The sequence below is a fragment of the Harpia harpyja genome, chromosome 12 (genome assembly GCF_026419915.1).
Source record: "Harpia harpyja isolate bHarHar1 chromosome 12, bHarHar1 primary haplotype, whole genome shotgun sequence".
Classification (NCBI taxonomy): domain Eukaryota; kingdom Metazoa; phylum Chordata; class Aves; order Accipitriformes; family Accipitridae; genus Harpia; species Harpia harpyja.
The window spans coordinates 30,494,951-30,513,879 of NC_068951.1; the positions used below are offsets into that span (position 1 = coordinate 30,494,951).

Below are 18,929 nucleotides of genomic sequence, written 5' to 3' on the forward strand. Positions count from 1 at the left end.
GCTTCCTGCACGGGCGGCCCCGGTGCTTCCTGCGCCTGCAGTTATAATTAGACGGGCAGCCGGTGGCCCGGGGGGTGCAGAGCCCTCCCTTGGGGGTCAGGGCACCCTCGGGGGGAGCTCGCTGGGCCAGTGGGGCTGTGCCGGGCACCTGTCCTTCCGCCCTGCTGCCAGCCAAGCGGTGCGGGGATGGTGTTGGGGCGGCATCCTCTGCTCGACGCCCCGTCCTGGGGGCTGCCTCCGTGGGGCCATCCCTGCCCGTGCGGAGGGGGAGCCGGTGCAGGCGGCGGCAGGCAGGGGACGAGCCTGCCCAGGCAGAGCCGGCACACCGAGCGCTGGAGAAATCCCCTGCCTGCTTTGCGCCTTCAAAGGCGCAGGCAGCTCTCTCTAATTAACCTTCCCCCACCCTGCCAGGCGGGGAGGCGATTTTATCTTCATGGGGCTGGTGGAAGAAGCGGAGTCTAAAAAACTCGCCCGAGGGCCTGGCGGGGTCGATGCCTTCTCAGGGCTCAGCCTTGGCCAGGCAGCCCTGCTTCAGAGCCTCCCTAGGGTGCTGCTCTTCCTAGAGGGGACTGAGACCTTCCCCAAGCCTTCACGGCTCCCCCTTTCCTACGGTGCCAGCATGCTTCTGAGTACGGCTGGAAAGAAGGGGGGTCAAGCAGCTGCAGTTGTGCATAGAGCAAAATTGTCTTGGTGTTCTTGGAGGGGTGCTTTGGGGGGGGGGGTTCTTAATGGGTCTGCTTGTCAGGCTGAGGCTGGCAGTACCGCTGAATCGAGCATTGTGAGCCTACATGAATAATGAATAGCCGTCACATGCATATTTTAGAGACACAGTCCTGAGATCTCCCAGTGCTGCCTTGGAGGAAAATGGAGGAAAAGTTGTCCAGAAAGAACAATGTTTCCTTTAGGCAAAAATGCACTGGTGTCATTGACTGTTGAAAAAGAGCTGCTGCTGCTTCTAAATAATTCTAGGGATTTACATCAAAAACTGGAGCAGTGGTTTGGCTCCAAGGCAGAAGTTGGGAGGGAAGCCAGCCCTTTTGACACAAGTTGCTGATTACAGTGCACTAGAAGGACAGCAGATTTTACTTTGTCTATGCAATGGTTTTGCGAGAAGTCCAAAAGCTATGGCCATCCTCCAAAGAGCCGGCAGCGCTGGGCACTCAGTTAACGCATTTCAAAGGAGCAGCAAGAGGTTTGGTGATGCACAGGGGGTGCTTGCTCTCCTGGGACAGCATTGCACGCCAGCCCGAGCACTGCTGTCAAAGAGCTGAGTTGTAAAAACAAGGCCCAGCAGTGAACACTGTGTTCATTTTGCATATGCCGTGGTAGCTGCTGCATCGTACGGGAGCGGGCTGCAATACTGGATTTTGCAGCAGCATGCCCCTCTCCTCCACACTCTCCTTGGCTGTCTACGCTCTTGACATGCACACACAGGTGCTAAGCCACCTCTGTACAGCTCTTGTGACAGTGTCTCTTCCTTGGTGGCCCTTTTCACTGCGTGCGATTAATCCACGCATAAATGTCTTCTACGAGAAGCAGGTGGTTGTGTTTAGGTAAAGCCAGAAGAAGCTGATCTTGCTCAGGTAGGCACAGCAGAGCAATAGGAGTGGGATGAGAAACACTGCAGTTAGAAATAGGCAATTAAGACTCTAGCCAAGGCTCTGATGTCTCTGTCACTCGGGTCACCCAATCTGTATCCCCTTCAGCATTGCTCTGCTCAAAGCGATCCTCGCTGTGCTGCTGGCATCAGCGGACAGAAATAATTCCTTAGTGTTTATGAAGCACCCAGAAATGTATCCATTGCAAGGAGGAGGGCAATTTGGGCATTTCTTCAGCAGATCCCACAAAGGTGGCAGAAAATATCTGCAGTGACTGTCCCTGGAGCGCTTCAGTCTGGAAATGGGGAATGGTGTGGGAAAAAAGAGCAACGTGTGGGAAGAACATCCCAATCAAAATGCACAGACCTTTGCTCTTCAAGTTACCCTCAAACCTCACCGCCCCCAGGATGCACAGAGGGTTGGAGGTGGTGGAGCAAGCCTGAGCCTCCTTTTCCCACCACGCCAGCACTTCTGCCTGTCCCTGAGCGTCTCTGTTTCCAGTTTGTGCCACCGGCCATGGCTGCCCGTGTCCCACGGAGGGCCATTGAGCTCTGCGCTCTGTACTGGTGGCTGTGTTGCCAGCCAAGGACCCCGGCAGGGCTGAGGCCGCGCTGCCGGGGCTGCACCGATGGGGTTATACAAGTGTTTTGCCCCTGGTTGGGCAGCCTGGGAACGGCATTGCGCGTGCCTCGGCTGTGGGGTTAGAAGTGCTGCCAGACCCAAGGCGTGGGGAAAGGCCGGGCTGGCTGGCTGCGCTGGTTGATGATTATGCAGTGTAGAAGGAAGGTAACTTTTAACTGAAGTACAAAAGAAATACAATAATGAGTACTTATGTTCCTGCCTCAGTGCCCACATAAAGACCTGAGATGGTTTTATTAAAGGTGACTTGATTAAGAATGAATTTACTACATCGCTGTGTGCTGTCTGCAGCCCACCAGCCTTGCACTGAAGCACCTCATGTAAATGAAAAGGCGAACGCTGAGTCCCCTTTCATCTGTCTTACTTGCCTTTAGGAAGCAAAGGAGGTGCCAGGCCAGGCTGGCGGTGGTGGCAGAGCCTGGGATGAGCATGGCAAGGGTTCAGACATACTTGGGCAATTTATGCCATACGGTTGCCAGCTTTGAAAAGGAGAAGAAAGGAAGAACTGCGTCTTCTTAACGGGTGTTTATCATGGGGAGGCATCACGTAGTGCTGAGCATGAGAAAAGACCACTCCTGCCCATGGGGTTTTGCATGCTGCCATGCTGCTGGCAGCCAGCACCTGAAGTTAAGCTTTGCCTGCCTGTGTAGGCAGTACCTGTGTTTTCCGGGGATTAGCCAGGTTATTCTCCGATTACAACTGATGCACATTACAGAGTTATAGTAAAAAATGTCTGGCCTTAACCCAACACCCATAAAGGAGAAATGGTTCATAAATCAGTTCGCTGTGCAAGAACAGGTTGAGTTGTTTATTAATTTAACCTTCTCTCCCATCTTGACCCAGACCAGCCGCAACAGCTGCTGCCGAAACCCGTTTGATGGTTCCCTGGCTGGGCGGGCAATGTCCTCTGTCCTGCAGCAATGCCCAGACTCTGGCTAGATTTTGGCAGCTACCTCACAGCACACCTTCCACCGCCACATCCAGGATCCCTGTTTGTCACCGTCGTTCCTCGTATGCACTGTTTGCTGTGTTGGGACGTTGGAGACTGGGGACAGGGATCCGGCATTGGGCTGGGTGTGTTACAGGGCGCAGGGGCAACCTCGGCCCCGGGAGCTTGTGGCTTTCCCCAGAGGGACACACAAACCCCCTGCCCCCATTGCCGGCTGCCGGGACAGGGTTTCGCACGCCTCGCTGCCGGCGCTGTTTGCTTCTCGGAGATAGCATCTGCGCCAGGCCGAACCGGCGAGCAAAACCGGCCCCCGCAGCCATCGGCGCTGCCGTGGGCTCTGCCGAGGCTCGCAGCCCTGTGCATCGCCCCTCTGCCAGGGCCTCCTGCAGCAGCACAGACCCTGGGGTGTTGTGTTTAGACGTGCCCCGGGTGTTAACGGTGGGGCTGGTGGCTGCTGTGGGAGTGAGAGGGTCAGAGCTGGGCTGGGGGATGGGAGCGTTGGAGAGGCGTGTGTATGTGCTGAGCACCCTGGAGATGGATGGATGGACAGACGGATGGATGGATGGGCAGGGCAGTGTGGGGGTGGATGGATGGACAGATGGATGAATGGATGGATGGATGGATGGATAGATGGACGGGCAGAACAGCGTGGGGATGGACAGAGGGATGGACGGATGGATGGGCAGGACAGCGTGAGGTTGGATGGATGGATGGACAGATGGATGGGCAGGGCAGCGTGGGTATAGATGGATGGAGGGATGGAGAGGCAGGGCAGCATGAGGTTGGATGGATGGATGGGCAGACAGATGGGCAGGGCAGCATGAGGTTGGATGGATGGAGGGGATGGATGGGCAGGGCAGTGTGGGGGTGGATGGATGGACAGATGGATGAATGGATGGATGGATGGATAGATGGACGGGCAGAACAGCGTAGGGATGGACAGAGGGATGGACGGATGGATGGGCAGGGCAGCATGAGGTTGGATGGATGGACAGATGGATGGGCAGGGCAGCGTGGGTATAGATGGATGGAGGGATGGAGAGGCAGGGCAGCATGAGGTTGGATGGATGGATGGACGGACAGGTGGGCAGGGCAGCATGAGGTTGGATGGATGGAGGGATGGATGGACGGGCAGGGCAGCGTGGGTATAGATGGATGGATGGAGGGACGGGCGGACGGACGGGCAGGGCAGTGTGAGGTTGGATGGAGGGAGGGACGGACGGACGGGCAGGGCAGCACAGAGATGGACGGAGAGACGCGCGCGGGTGCGGGCGGACAGATGGACGGGCAGGGCGGAGGGTGGCGGGCGGCCGCGGTCACGTGGGCGCGGCGGTGCCGGTGCCGTGGCGCCGCCCGGCGGCGGGCGCGGGGAGCACGGGGCCGCCCCGGAACCCGCCTGCCCGGAACGCTGCTCCGCGGGCGGCGGGGAGCGGCGGAGGAACGCGGGCGGGACCGCGGAAGCGGGGCGGCCGCCCCCCGCCCCTTCTTCCGGCTCCGGCGGCGGCATGGGCAAGAAGCGGGGCGCGGGGCTGGGCCGCTGCCTGCAGCGGCAGCGCGGCCTGGAGCGCCGCGGCGCCTCCTCCTGGGTAGGGCGGGGGGGCTGGGGTCGGGGCCGGGGCGGCGGGAGGCCGGGGTGGCCCGGGCTGACGGCAGCGTCTTGTCCCGGCAGCTGCACGCCAGCGAGGTGGGCGGCGAGCGCGGGCCGGAGCTGCGGTCGGCGCCCGAGCAGAGCCCGCTGGAGGAGTTCCTGGCCACGGCCGAGCTGGCCGGCACCCGCTTCGTGGCCGGTGAGGGGCCGGGACAGGTCCTGGGCTGCGGCTGGGCCCGGTGAGGGGTGGGGTGGGGTGGGGCGGGGGGGACGGACCTTGGGGCTGGAGGGGGGTCCCGGGGCCGGGGACCCGGCGGGGGGCCAGGACCCGTTCTGGGACGGGGGAGTGGGAGTGCGTCTGGGGCTGGCCGGGCGGGGGGACAGGGGCTCAGGGGTCCTGAGCCAGGGATGGGGTGGGGTGGCAGGGGCCAGCAGGGCTGGTGACGGGCAGGGACGGGGACAGCTGCCTTTGGACGACTGTCCTTCCCTCCCTGCAGAGCGGCTGAACATCCAGATCGTGTCTGCCCAGAGCCGCACTGGCCTGCTCACGGCCCAGGAGGCCCAGCGTGTCCGGCAGCTGCATGAGGAGAACCGGCAGTTCCTGCGCATCCCGCGGAGGTGAGTCCTGCAGGGCTGGGCCTGGTTCCTTCTCTGCCGAGCAGCCTCAGCCTCTCGGTGGCTGCAAGCCTGGGGACAGCCCTCTGCTTTGTCAGTTCCCTGGCTCTGGGGAAACCACTACCTAGCCTGCATGGGCGTGCTGTAACCTGCAGCACAGGTGCCTGCCTGCCCTGCAGGTGCTGCCAGCCCCAGCCCATCTGTCCTGATGGTGTGGGTTTCCTGCTCAAAGCCTGGCACCGCTGGAGCTGCTGCATCCAGGCCACCTAGTAACCCTTTCCAGAGCTCTGTGCTTGGTGGACAGAGAGACGAATCCCTCATCTTAAACGCCCTACAAATCTTGGCTCAAAAAAACAGCCTTGTGAGATCTAGTGTACATAGGATAGTGTCCCCAGCTAGCGGAGTTTAGAAGGAACAAGGGAAAAACGCGTACTTAAAGCTGCTGAAAACAGGTGCACGCACGTCTGAACTATAAACATCTCTGTATAGCTGAATGCGTGGCACCTGTGTTCTTTATGGATGTTTATTGCAGTAATGTAACTGGTGTGCCTGCTACTGAGTGTGACCACTCCCTCCAAAATGTGCCTGTTACAGGCCACGATGGGATAGGACAACCAGTGCAGAGGACTTGAAGCAAGCTGAGAGGGAGAGCTTTCTCGAATGGAGGCGACAGCTTGCCCAGTGAGTATGCCACTTGTGTCTGGGTAAGTAGCTGGTGGCATCTGGAGACACAGGAAGCAGTGGGTTGTGTTTATCCTTGTTGGACCAATAAAATTAATGTCTTGTCAGTATCTCCCTGTACTTGTTCTGGAAGGCTGGACATCCCAGCCACAATCCAGACACATCTTTGTGGTGAGCTCTGCAAAGCTCGCTTGTGTGTGCATGTTCTTGTACTGTTTACAGTTAGAATTCTTCAGGATGGAGTGTGTTGTTCTGCGTTTGCCTGCGAGGTGGGGGAGTGGTGAATGTGTCTTCTAAGAGTAACAGTGCTGCTCTGAATAGAGTGCAGTGCTGCCAGCCTGCGTACAGCAGCTTGTGCGGGTCCGGTGCTGGATCTGCTGGCCTGGAGAATTAGGTGGTATCTGCTCACACCCTGCAAACCCACGCTTGCCCTGAGTAAAGTTGTTCAGGTGGTGGTAACAGCAAGTCAAGGGTTGTATAGAGTCATTTCAGGTACCAACCCCAAGTTCTGGGGTTTTTTTGTTTGGTTTTTTTTTTTCCCCAGGTGATACTCGATTGACTAATAACTGCTGGCATTTGGGATAAATTCTGTGGTTTATTATTGTGGCTCTGAAATTTCCTGGGCAGACTTTTAATGAGTTTTTGCTCTTTCCATCATTTACCGCTTCTCCATTGGCATGATCAGGAGCCTTTGCGGCACCACTGAACCAGTGCCACTGACACCAGTTTAGCCAGGTGCTTGATGTATTTGCAAAACTAGCAGAAATAGTACCTATATATGAGTTTGATTTGATAGCGCTCTCTGAAACTAAAGCCTTCTGGATCTACGGATGAGGTGGTGGTGTGCTTATTGCCTGACGTGGGCTAAATAGGACATCTTTTTTCTGTTTTGCCTTAGCCTTGAGGAAGAAAAAAAGTTAATTCTAACCCCATTTGAACGAAACTTGGAATTTTGGCGTCAGCTTTGGAGAGTCATTGAAAGAAGGTAAAGTATATCACTATCTGCTTTTTAAAATTCGTCTTTAATGTGTTTTCCTGAATTTAAGCTTTTGAGTCAAGCTTCAAGTGTCTGAGCACAGGAAAAACAATTACAGTTTTGTTTTGAAGTGATCAAAATGCGACATGAAGAACGGCAGCTGCTTAGTGGTGCATGCTAGCTCTCAGCACTGTGATTCTGCAGGCCGTTTGCTGCAAGTCCCTGATGATTCTTCAGATGCTGCTGCTCCTGGCCCCTTCCAATAACTCTATGTGGGAGGCCTCTTTTGAGAATGTGTCTTTGAGGTCTTTTGCCAAGATTTACCCTTTCCCCTCTTTTTCAACCACACAGCTGCAGCCTGACATTCAGGGGCAGGAGGCAAGGGAGATCAACTAAATAATGTTGGGAAAGAAAGAGCCTCTTGGTCTTTGGCCTCTTGCCATGCAGAGAAATTGCAGCAGTGCACAAAAGACAACAGCCTGTCATATCACAGAAATAGCTTTGTTTGCTCTGCTGAGCTGTAATACAATAGGAGTGCTATCTGCTACGTTAATCTAACTGGGGCATTTAATTTCACTAGTAATTAATTTTGAGATCATCTCATCTGATTTTCCTAAAATTGAAAAATACTTCACCAGTGAAGTCATGGTGAGCTAGTCCTTTCACAGAAGTGGCTTTGTACTGGGTGCTGCTGGGCCTTTGGCTGGGAGAGAGCTGGGTCGGGAGCATCCACTATAGGGTATCATGATATGCAGTGTGAGTGTATGATGTGTTTTGAGGTGGCTGGAATGTGTTATTAATGCTTTTCTGCTCTTGTTGGAGCTTTTTATTTCATGTAGAGTGAGGATGCTGTCTCAGAATTGAACGGAAAAGTCGTCCAGTCCCTTACCTTGCCAGATAATTTGATCTGTTGTCAGCCTTTTCTTGTGTTTGTTTCAAAGTAGCTCCCAGCTGTGTGATTCGGTAACTTTTCTGTATCCCATCCCAGTACCATGGTGTCAGCTTTCTCTCATATTGATCTTTGAATTTCCGTAACTGTTCAGTACCTCTTTGTACCCATGTGGCTTATTAAATGACTCCCTTGGGGGGGTTATTGATTTTTTTTTTTTTTTTTAATATGTAACCAACTGCCTAGTAAGGCTTGAAATTCTTCCATTCAACCCGTGGTGTTCTGAAGCTGTCCTGAGTTAGGAGAAATCCCTGTCAAACAAATAGAATCAGCATGTGGCCACCAGTATTTTAAATTACCTGCCTGAAGAAGTTCTAGTGGAAGAGGCTGTAGTTAAATTTTCCCCCTCCTTTTGAAAAAAGCATGGATGCCTCTGGTGTCTGAAGGCAGTACATTTAATTTGTATGTAGAACTGATGAACCTTGCTCATATATGTGGTAGCAACCTGGTGTCTGGATTTGGAAGATGTTTCCTAAAAGCATGCTTGCACGGCCTTGCTTGCATGGGGGAGCAACATGTTTTACTGGAGTCTAAGACTATTGTTTTGACTGTTCTATGCTTTTTGTGACAAGAAACGCACAAAGGAAATTCTGAAAATGCCCGATAGCAAATGCTTAGAATCTGCAGGTCATTTGTGGGAGACTTTGTACATCTTCCTTCATGCAAAGGGGACAACAGTGTTCCAGAATATCTTGCTGTGTAGGAAGACCACCTCTTCTTCCTCTCTGTAGCCACCCCGCTACAGTTTGGGGATGAGAATAGACAGAAACAAAGTCATGTTATCACAGTTTTTAGTAACATTCTAAAGGGTAGAATACCACTGCTCTGGTTCTTGCCTGCTGAGTGTTTCTGAAGGGTAGATGGATTGACAAAACTCACGTGCTTCCTTTCCCCTTGCTGGCTGTACAGGAGAATTAGCCAAGTGAGGGAGAAATACTGTACAGCAGTACTGGTTTGTAGCATAAGCATGGTTCTGTTGGGGCATATGGGATGCTGAGATGCTTTGTTAATTCAGTAAAGGTACTTAGTAGGATAATACAGTAACATGCTGTGCCTTGCTGCTTTCTTTGAGGCAAGGTAAGAAAGAGTACTTTATGGGGCTTTCTTTTATTTTTGCAGTGATATTGTAGTCCAGATAGTAGATGCTAGAAACCCCCTTCTGTTTAGATGCCAAGATCTGGTAAGTAAACCACTTTCTTGAATGTTGTCTTCATTTTATTTCTTAGAGTTTATATGATTTAATACATTTAGCCACCTCAAAGCTGTTGTGCCTAACTGGATACCTTATTTATGCAAGTATTCTGGCATCAAACTATTTTTCTTCAATGTTTTTTGATATTTCACACAGTGTTGCAGATTTAGAGGCAGTTTTGCAGATGTTACATTGCAGATATTATATTACTTCTCATTACCCACTAGAATTCTCTGCACTTAAAGGAATTGTTCTGTTTAAAAGCATAGTGGAATAAAAATGGGTGAGGTTTACTGTGGTGGAAGTGAAAGATCAGGAATTATTGAAGTGATAACTTTGTAATGATAGTTTATAGAACACTGTGCATCGATGAGATATGAAATTGCTCAAATAGTTAATCTTAGGAGTTCCTGCTGTGAGGTGCTGATTAGTATCTTGTCATGGCTCTAAGCAGACAAGGTGTTTGCACATGTGGCCAGAAACAAGGTGTATTGCAGTAGTCGAATGCTCCAATTTGTTCTTGTAGCTTTCTGCTAAACACCGGTTCCATCTAGTCCAGGGGACGGTAAGCTTAGCTACAGTTGTGTGGAGCTGGATGGGGTAACTTGTCTTGCTGCTCTTGTATCACCTTGGGAGGAGGAGAAGTCCAAACCAGAGTACAAACTGATCCTTCTCTTGTTTTTTTCAGGAAAGTTATGTTAAGGAAGTCAGCAATGACAAGGAGAACATGATCCTGATAAACAAAGCAGATCTGCTGAGTGAGGAGCAGCGGGCTGCTTGGGCACAGTTCTTTGAGAAAGAGGGCGTTAAGGTGGTGTTCTGGTCAGCTTTAGCAGAGTGCAAACGGCTATCCGGAGAAGCAAAGGTACTGCAGATGGCCAGTTCCAACTGGATATGTGCTGTCTGCCTGTGATAACTTGCTTTGTAATTATGCTTGTGATATACCTGAGCGCCTTTCTAGGAAGGGCACAGTCCTTGTCTCAAGGAGGATTATTCTAAGGACCGATGCAGTGTAAACCAGCATTTTAATGATTGATTCAGAGGCAAAAGTGAGGAGAGTAAAATGGTGAACAAAGTGGTGCGCTGTTCGGTCGCTGTTTGTAGTGCTTGCAATTTCTCTTTCAAGGTTATTGACATGATAAATAATACTGAACTAGAAGGTAAATTTGTTCCTTAAGGCTACCTATGAATAGCTACAGAAACAGCCCTTGTAGGTCTGTTTGCAAACTCTTAACTCATTGGTAGAATTGGAATCCTTTCCAAGGGGGATGCTGTGAGGGATGTGGTTATCTGTACAGAGGATTTTTCTTTCCCAGAGAGGGGAGGTGTTTCTTAGAGAACCTGAAGTACCTGAGAGCCTTTCTTTGCCCAGCAGAACAAACCATGCTGCTGCCCCAAGTTACAGGTTATCAATAGATGGCACCCAAAAATACCTAGTCTGTTCTGCTGGTTTACAGTCCTTGGATAAAATGTTTTTACCGATTGATTTAAAAGCAAGACTGAAAGTGTTAGTTCTGTTTTCTTTTTTGGAAAGAAAGGTCAAAATACTATTGTTATGAAAAGGTCTTCCTTTTTGAATGTGAACTGTTTGCAGGGAAGAAAAGAGTTGAACTGAAAACAAGACAGCTTGAAATTATTTTAATGACATACTTAGACCTGAAACAAAATGGCTTTGTGTTCTGAACATTTTGAAAAATTTACATTCATTCCTATTACTAGGAACACTTGATAATTTAAAAAAAAAAAAAAATTTGCTGGGCTCTGCTCCTGCTGTGTGTAAAGATGCTGTGGGTATGCATGCATTTAGAGTTGTGCTTCTGGAGAGAAACCTCTTAATGACTTCACAATGAAGCTGACAACGTCTCTTGGAATACTTTTGCCGTTCTCCTAAAATGGGTTAGTTGTTTCTACATCCTAGTTAAGACCCCTGAAAAACCTGTGTGATGTAAGCAGTGAATTGTCAATCCTTGGGATCTGGCTGATGAAAACACAGTTGACTGTGCTGCAGCAACTGCAGTCAACAGGATGCCTTAGTGTTGTCTTTGCATTTCACCTATGAAATACTGTTCACACAGGAACTAGACACTGAAGATGTAGCAGAGGACCTGAGTGATTCTGAGGATGAAAGCTCCAGTCAAGAAGACGATGACACAGCACAAGATAGCGCAGAAAGCACATCCTCAGGCAACGCTTTGCAAACTGTAAACCAAGTTCTGATTAGTGACGATGACAGTAGTGATGAATATGAAGACTGTGAAGAAGATGAAGAGGAGGCCTGGCAAACCTGTTCTGAAGATGAAGACGGGGACACAGTAAAAGCTATTGCTCCAGAGAGGATGGAAAGCAGGACTGATGGTGCTGCAGTGCAGCATGTAGTACAGGAGGAGAACAGGAACATCAGGAACTTCAGCCATCTGGTACAGAGAAATGAGCTGCTGGAGATATTCAAAACCATGCATGATGGATCAAGGGTGAAGAATGGGGAAGTAAATGTTGGGCTGGTAAGTTGGACTTAGTGCTTAACTGGAACTTGCTTAATCTAAATTTTAATTCCATATGCCTTCCATGGGAAAAATTCATCCTGTAGCCTGACTTCCTATAAGGGTAAAAAACCTAGTAAGCACAAGTCACTGAGGGTTTTGTGCAAAGATTAATTCTGAAGTTCCTGGAGCCCAGCGTTCCTCACTGCTTGCCTTAATTTTTTTAGTATGTTTTATTAAAATACTTTTGTGTCAGAGCCCTGCCAGTCTTCTGGCATCACGCTGCCTGATAGCACTGTTACCATTCCACTTCTTTGTCTTCTAGGTGGGTTACCCTAATGTTGGCAAAAGTTCGACCATCAACACAATCCTTGGAAATAAGAAGGTGTCAGTGTCTGCTACGCCAGGCCGTACGAAACACTTTCAGGTATTGCTAACAAAGAGCATTGATCTTCTCCCCCCCGCCCCCCTTCCCCCAGTGGAAGAGAGCTTCATTATGAACTAGTTGTAACCAAGTGGACTCACTGAGAACTCTGTTTGCCAACCTGAACTTTGCCCAGCAGAGTTTAGGTTGGAGAGGGGTGGGCTTGATGTATATAATTTTGGAACTATAGTTCTTGCTTCCAAACTCTTGCTGCAGTTTGAGAGTCACTCATAGAAGCTGCTGTGCAATGGGAGATATTTTCCATCTCCTGATTTTATTTAAGTAGCTTGGCCCTTCTTTTTTGAGCACCAGTTATGAGGAGAGAACCTCTGAAAAGTGAATGCTCCTCTGAATAGCTTAAGGTCAAGCTTTCAAACCATCCATCTTGTCCACAGTCACTGCTGTGAATAAGTCTAATTATGCTGCCATTTTTATATTGATCAAGCTCTTAATTTTGAGGTAGCAACTCCAGTGCTATAATGAGCGTTGTGGATTTGTACTTGTGCAATCTACCTGTTTCAAAATGTCCAACACAGTTAAAGGTTTGTGGAGTGCTTTCTTCTCTCTGAAGATCTTGCTGCCCCCATCTGGACACCTTATTTATGAACCTTGGAAGTGCTGCTGTCTTCCACATCAGATTTCCTTAATTCATTGGCTGGGGCCAGCAGGGCAGATGTCTGTCGTAGTAGAATTTCTGCTTATTCTTGTTTGCATCCTTGTTCCATCTATGTATTTGATTTTTTTTTTTTTTTTTTTTTTTTTCCCTCCTTCATGGACACTGACTTGCCTTGGTGAACTCATCGGTTATTTATTGTATAGACCCTGTATGTGGAGCCTGGCCTGTGCCTGTGTGATTGCCCTGGTCTGGTGATGCCATCTTTCATCTCTACCAAGGCAGAAATGATTTGTTCTGGAATTCTCCCTATAGACCAGATGAGGGACCATGTCCCACCCATTTCTCTAATATCCTTTGCATGAGGTTCGTGAGAGTGTCTGCAAGTGTTGGATCTGGAGTATGCAGCGTAACATGTTCCAGCCCTGCTAGGGGCACACGTGCTCACACGTTGAGGGCAGTGGGGACACACATTGGATGAAACAGCCCTGCTGTGTTGGTCTTTCCCCATCTCATTTCAAGTTTGTCTTGTTGTCAGACTGGCATCGTTTTTCTGGTTTGTGACAAAATCTAAAAGTCATTCTTAATGTGTGCTCTTGGAGTGACCAGGGCAAGATGACTTGTGTAGCTGAAAATCACCAGGTGGTTTCCTTCACTAGCTTACGTTTGCCAGCATATCCCACGAAACATTTTGGAAGCAACCTATGGAATAAATATCATAAGGCCAAGGGAAGATGAGGATCCAGATCGAAAACCAACAGCTGAAGAGCTGCTAACGGCATATGGATGTGAGTGATGATTCCTTTAAAACTTAAAGTTAGGCCCAACTCAGGCTTGTTGTGCGTTGAACCTCTCCATTAGGACTTGCCCTCCTCTCAGGAAGGGCCTTTGTTAACAGCTAATCTCATGTGTTTGTTGCAGTGGTGCTTGGCCAGTTTTGTCTGAGAGATGTAGTGATTGTGTTGAGGATGTTGAAATGCCTTGCCAGTCTGTGTAGTGTGGTACTCTTATCCTTTTAGATACCTCCCATCAGCTGAGTCTTGAATTAGACTTTGAAGAATGCAGTGAAGGTTTATCTCCCTTGTTTGAGTCTCTGATCAATTAATCTTCTCTGGCCTTAAAAATAAAAAAACAGCAGGTTTTCTGGTGGTAGGGAGATGTCAGCTCTCATCATTCCTTTCAGATTAGGATGCTTCTGCAGTACCTCTACAGTCATCAGTGTTCCCTTTTTTCCCTGCTTTCCCCAACAGAAGCCTCTTTCTAAGGGAGTTTTTTTGAGAAAGGACACAAATGTACAGTTAGGCAGCAGAGAAGAATATATTAATTCTCTTGTACTGACGCAGAATGTACATTGGATTTGTCTTCCAGATATGAGAGGCTTTATGACAGCTCATGGACAGCCAGACCAGCCAAGATCAGCTCGATATGTGTTAAAAGACTATGTCAGTGTAAGTGCTTCCTGCATCTGGGTTTTCTTGCCTACTAGGAGGTGATTTGAAGTTTTCACTGGAGCATGAAGGAGCACAATAAAGTGAACTTTATTTCTCTGGATAAAATCTCCATATGTCAAAATAATCTTTAAATGGGGCTATTTTTATGTTTTAAAAGAATAAATTGAATTTCTCAAGCTGCTTAATCTTAAAAAGATTGCTTAAAAATATGGTGCTAGCTAAATAAATTATCACATCTCTAAAATAGGCAACAGATATTTAGAAAACAAACCCATATTGTATAGTTGGACCAGTATTTGGCACTAAGGACTGTAGTTCTGAGTGTTGTAATACTGCATGCTTCTACAGCACATCTCGGCAACTTATTGTTGAGTATTTCTTAATAGGATTGTTGTGGTTTAACCCCAGATGGCAACTAAGCACCACACAGCTGCTCACTTACTCCTCCCTGCTCCCAGTGGGATGGGGAGAGAATAAGAGAAAAAAAAAAAGTAAAACTCGTGGGTTGAGATAAGAACAGTTTAATAACTAAACTAAAATATAATAATAACAACAGTAATAAGAAGAAAATATAATAATAATTGTAATGAAAAGGAATATAACAAAAAGAGAGAAATAAAGCCCAAGAAAAGACAAGTGATGCACAGTGCAGTTGCTTACCATTTGCTGACTGATGCCTGAGCAGTGATCTGCCACTGACCATCTACCCCCTGGTTTATATACTAGGCGTGATGTCACATGGTATGGAATATACCATGTGACCAATTTTGGGTCAGCTGCCCTGGCTGTGTCCCCTCCCAAGTTCTTGTGCCCCTCCAGCCTTCTTGCTGGCTGGGCACGAGAAGCTGAAAAATCCTTGACTTACTGCTTAACACACTGATGTTTCCAGTTGTTGCTATGAGCATTCTTCTCCTGCTAAACCCAAAACATAACACTATACCAGCTACTAGAAAGAAAATTAACTATCCCAGCTGAAACCAGAACAAGGATCCTCCAGTACTCCTGAGAGTTTTGCACTGTATTGTTTGCACTGGACATTGCAAATAGAAATAGAGGTGGAATAGTACTTTAACTTGGAAGTTGAGCCAGTTGTTGCCTGGGAGGAGAAATAAAGTGTACTGATAGTTAGACTGCCAGTGCGAGCCCCTGGACTTCTAGGGGCCTTCTTAGGTTTGGAGTTGTTTTCTTTCCTCTCTGGGTCTTTTTCTGAGGATTTTTGGTAGTAACTGTATCCCATTGCTTTCACAGGGGAAGCTGTTATATTGCCATCCACCTCCTGGCATTGACCCAAATGATTTTCAGCACCAGCATCAAAGATGCCCAGAGAGCAGAACTGTGCAGGCCAGTGGACAGGTGAAGCCTGAGAAGAATACCAAAGCAAAACAAATTGAAAATGTGGTGGACAAAACATTTTTCCACCAGGTAAGTTCTGGAGGGGATTTATTCTAGGAGTTAGTACAGTACTGGTGTGTCATAGTTACTGGAGAAAATAGCTTTGAGAATGGAGGGGTGCTGGGTTGAGTTAGCGGTGTTAGATGCCATTGGCATCTGCAAGTAATTTCTACCCAAGAGCGCTCTGTTCTTTGTATTATCTCCTAAATCACTGGGAATGTCCTAGTTGAAACTCAAAGATAGCTAATGAGGTGCACACAGTTGATTTTTAAAAGGTCAGCAGGGTGACCCTCATCATTATGGGCCTAACATTAATCTTGAGCAAATGGCAGAGTGATTGGGAAGAAGGATAAGGAAGGAGGGTGGTGTAACACAGCAACTGACCAGGAACATGGTTTTGGACTAACAGGTCCTTCAAACTAACTTTCCTTTCTTGAGGTGATGTATTTAGGGGTCATGATAAGCTTCTTTAAGACAATTGATTTAGTACTACATGGTTGTTTTGACTCAGAACCTGAAATCAGGTGAAGAGAACACAGAAATGGATTTAAAATCTAATTGAGAAATCTCAAAATTAAGTGGAAAATGGGAATTTCTCTTAACTTGTATGCTTCTTGTTAGGTCCCACAGGGATCCGTTTTGCCTCTACGCTACTGAAAAAATGTATTAATGACTTGTAATGAAATGTCAGATCCATAACTGATTAAGTCCACGTACCTGACAAAGATCAGAACAGCGTTTAGCAGTGAAGAGGACGGGTCATAGGATAGTGTGATCTGTTCTACTTGGTTAGCTGGATATGAACAGTATTTGTTTCAGCACAGCTAAGGATAGTCATGCATTTTGAAAACAAGGACTTAGGCCCTTTTCAAAAAACAGTGAGCTGTTTCGGAAAACTATGACCTGAAAAGAATTTTTGGGATTACCAGACTCTTCTTCTGGCTGCCCAAAGTGCTGGCACGAGCTGTGAGCCCCAGCATTGCTACCCACGCTCCAGAATTGAGCAAGTTATTTTAGTCTCTGGCTTTCACAGATGCCAGATTTATTTGCAAAGACAATTTGTTGTGTGCAAAGCAGAGACTGTGAGAATCAATTCTAGCGCTGTAGCTAATGTCTGTCAGAGCTCAGTGTCTTGTCAACACTCTGCCTCTGCTTGCAGAGGTAGGTGCTGAGGACCTGGCACAGTGAGGCATGGCTGCAGACAGAACTGGAGTGTGCTGGCGGGCTTTGACTTGGCTGTGTGGCGTGACCTTGCCCACAGCTCTGGAGCTGGGGGCTGAGCAGGTCTTGGTGGGTTTGAGCTTGCCTGTGTCTGGATTTATTAACATATCACAGTTCCTTGTGCTTAAGTATCTTCTCATCGGTCATTGGTGATTATGTCTCTTCTTCCAGGAGAATGTTCGTGCCCTGATGAAAGGGGTCCGGGCTGCAATGGGATACCGGCCCGGCAGTGGCCTTGTGCCTGTGACTACACCCAATCCTGGGAATGTGGTAGGAAAGCCCTGGAAAAAACACGGAAACAGGAACAAGAAGGAGAAAATTCGCAGGATCACTAAGCACCTGGAGGCTTAGCTGTGGCACCAGTTTCTGGCCTTTCCAAGGCAGGGACTGCAGTGTCCTGCAGGCTTGAACTGAGGGAAAAAAAAAGCATAAGTGGGCATTGCTAGCTCACCTGGGAGCTCTGTGCTATGGATTGGCCTTGGCAGGAGATAAGAGTGGGCCCTGATAGTTGGAGCTCATCCCTTCTGAGAACAAAAGAGACCTGGCCGTTCGTGTTATCTGGAAGCCAGCCCAGACATTTGACTGCTGCTGAAACATCCTTTCAATGGGAGCAGATGGAGCTGTGCGAGAATGTTTTTTCCTTCCATAAAGGATGTATTTTATAGCTGTTGGGATCAAAGCAAGCCCTGTAAAACTGACTAAAATCTTTAAACAGTTGAATTTCAATGAGTGATGTTTGTTACATTTTGAGACACTATTGCTCATCTCTCTTTTTTTTTTTTTTTTTTTAAAGCTTGTTTGTTGATTTGACAGAACACTTTAATATGTGTTGAAAAATGAGGTAAAAGGATCTTTATTGCCCTCTTCCTTCTCTGCTATACCAGCCCTATTCTCTAGAATCCGGTACTGAAACCACTCCCTATTTCCCAGTTTCAGGCAGAGCAGAGCATGGCACACTGCAAGGAAAATGCTGCTTTTATGTCCTTCACACTGAGCTGGTATCAGTTGTTTTTCTGTGTGACTTCCCATTGGTATTTTAAAACATTAGCTCTGCGTGACTGGCCAAAAATCTGGTGCTAATTTGTCCTTAAATATATTTGAGATTTTACTTCCTATACGGCATCATGTTCCGTCTCACTGACCTGTCATTGACCTAGTCACGGAAGTGTCATAATAGCAGACTTTAATGAGTACATTAGTATTTGATGCTAAAAAGACAGTACTTACTTGGGGTCAGATTTAAGTGAGATTTACTCCTTTGTTGCCCTCCTGAGAAAGTATTTGTGCACTTGGACAGTGCTCTTCATTCCTAGTCCAGCACAGGGAGTAATGATAGGACTGGAAAGGCTTGCAAAGACAAGTTGTGCTTTGTTTTTAGGTGGTGAGCAGACTAATAGATGACGCTGGTCTCTGATACTAAAAAAGGGATCGCTGTCTTGTAATTTTGTACTTTCTAGGCCTTAAGTGTGGATGGAGAGATGAAAGCAACTGTTGAGCAAAGCCACAGCAGATGTGGGGCGTGCAACCAAGCTGGTTTTGGCTTTGTGACCCTTGGTATGCTTGTCCTGTACACAGTGCAAACTGGCTGTATGCAGAGGGTCCTCTGACAGCAGAGCTGTTGCCTCGGCTCCTGCTTCCCCTGGAGTCCCTGCTCTCAAGTTCTTAATTACATCACTGGAGGGAAGATATTTCCCTGCCACCTGTAAAACTAAAGCATAATTATACTGAATGAGTATGGTCAATGGTATTTTAAGTCAGTCCATAGCAGAAAGTAGATTCTCAGGAGAGACTGTTTAATCTGGTTCACTTGGAGAAGGTGATTTTTGCCTTTGTTTCCTAAAGAGGTTGTGCCCTAGCCAAATCGGTCTCTGATCAGACTTCCCCACCCTCCTTGAGGAATGGTTTCTGCTTTTGTTCCTTATAATACTTTAGGGACCTGATTGCTCAGAAATGCCCATTTCTTTTTGCCCTGTCTTGTGTGAAGCTATTACCTGTCAAATTGAATTAGGGGTATTGTTTATTGAAGTTTTAAAATATTTTTTCTATTCTATTTCTCTACTTTCAAAGCATTTTGAATTCTTAGATCTTGTTGCACGTACCTGAATTTTCTTCTTTTGCCTTCTCAGCCCTTTCCTGCCAGCTGGATCTCCATGAGCCTCCT

At 48.0% G+C, this 18,929-nt stretch overlaps 1 protein-coding gene across 3 annotated transcripts; it reads left to right on the top strand.

Annotated features, from left to right (window-relative positions):
- Positions 1-4,645: 4,645 nt before the first annotated feature.
- Positions 4,646-17,488, top strand: LSG1 (large 60S subunit nuclear export GTPase 1). 3 transcript variants are annotated; one of them, XM_052804194.1, is made up of 14 exons: positions 4,646-4,772; positions 4,856-4,973; positions 5,272-5,392; positions 5,984-6,070; positions 6,969-7,055; positions 9,115-9,175; positions 9,876-10,052; positions 11,263-11,688; positions 11,993-12,094; positions 12,911-13,054; positions 13,369-13,492; positions 14,073-14,152; positions 15,404-15,577; positions 16,940-17,488. In XM_052804194.1, the coding sequence occupies exons 1-14, from the start codon at positions 4,692-4,694 to the stop codon at positions 17,117-17,119; spliced, it is 1,962 nt and encodes a 653-aa protein (XP_052660154.1). In that variant the 5' UTR covers positions 4,646-4,691; the 3' UTR covers positions 17,120-17,488. The 3 variants fall into 3 exon arrangements, 2 of the variants coding, with proteins under 2 accessions (XP_052660154.1, XP_052660155.1); XM_052804195.1 differs by lacking the exon at positions 4,856-4,973 and having other exon boundaries at positions 4,697-4,772; positions 5,984-6,093; XR_008237580.1 differs by lacking the exons at positions 12,911-13,054; positions 13,369-13,492; positions 16,940-17,488 and having other exon boundaries at positions 15,404-15,556.
- Positions 17,489-18,929: the final 1,441 nt, after the last annotated feature.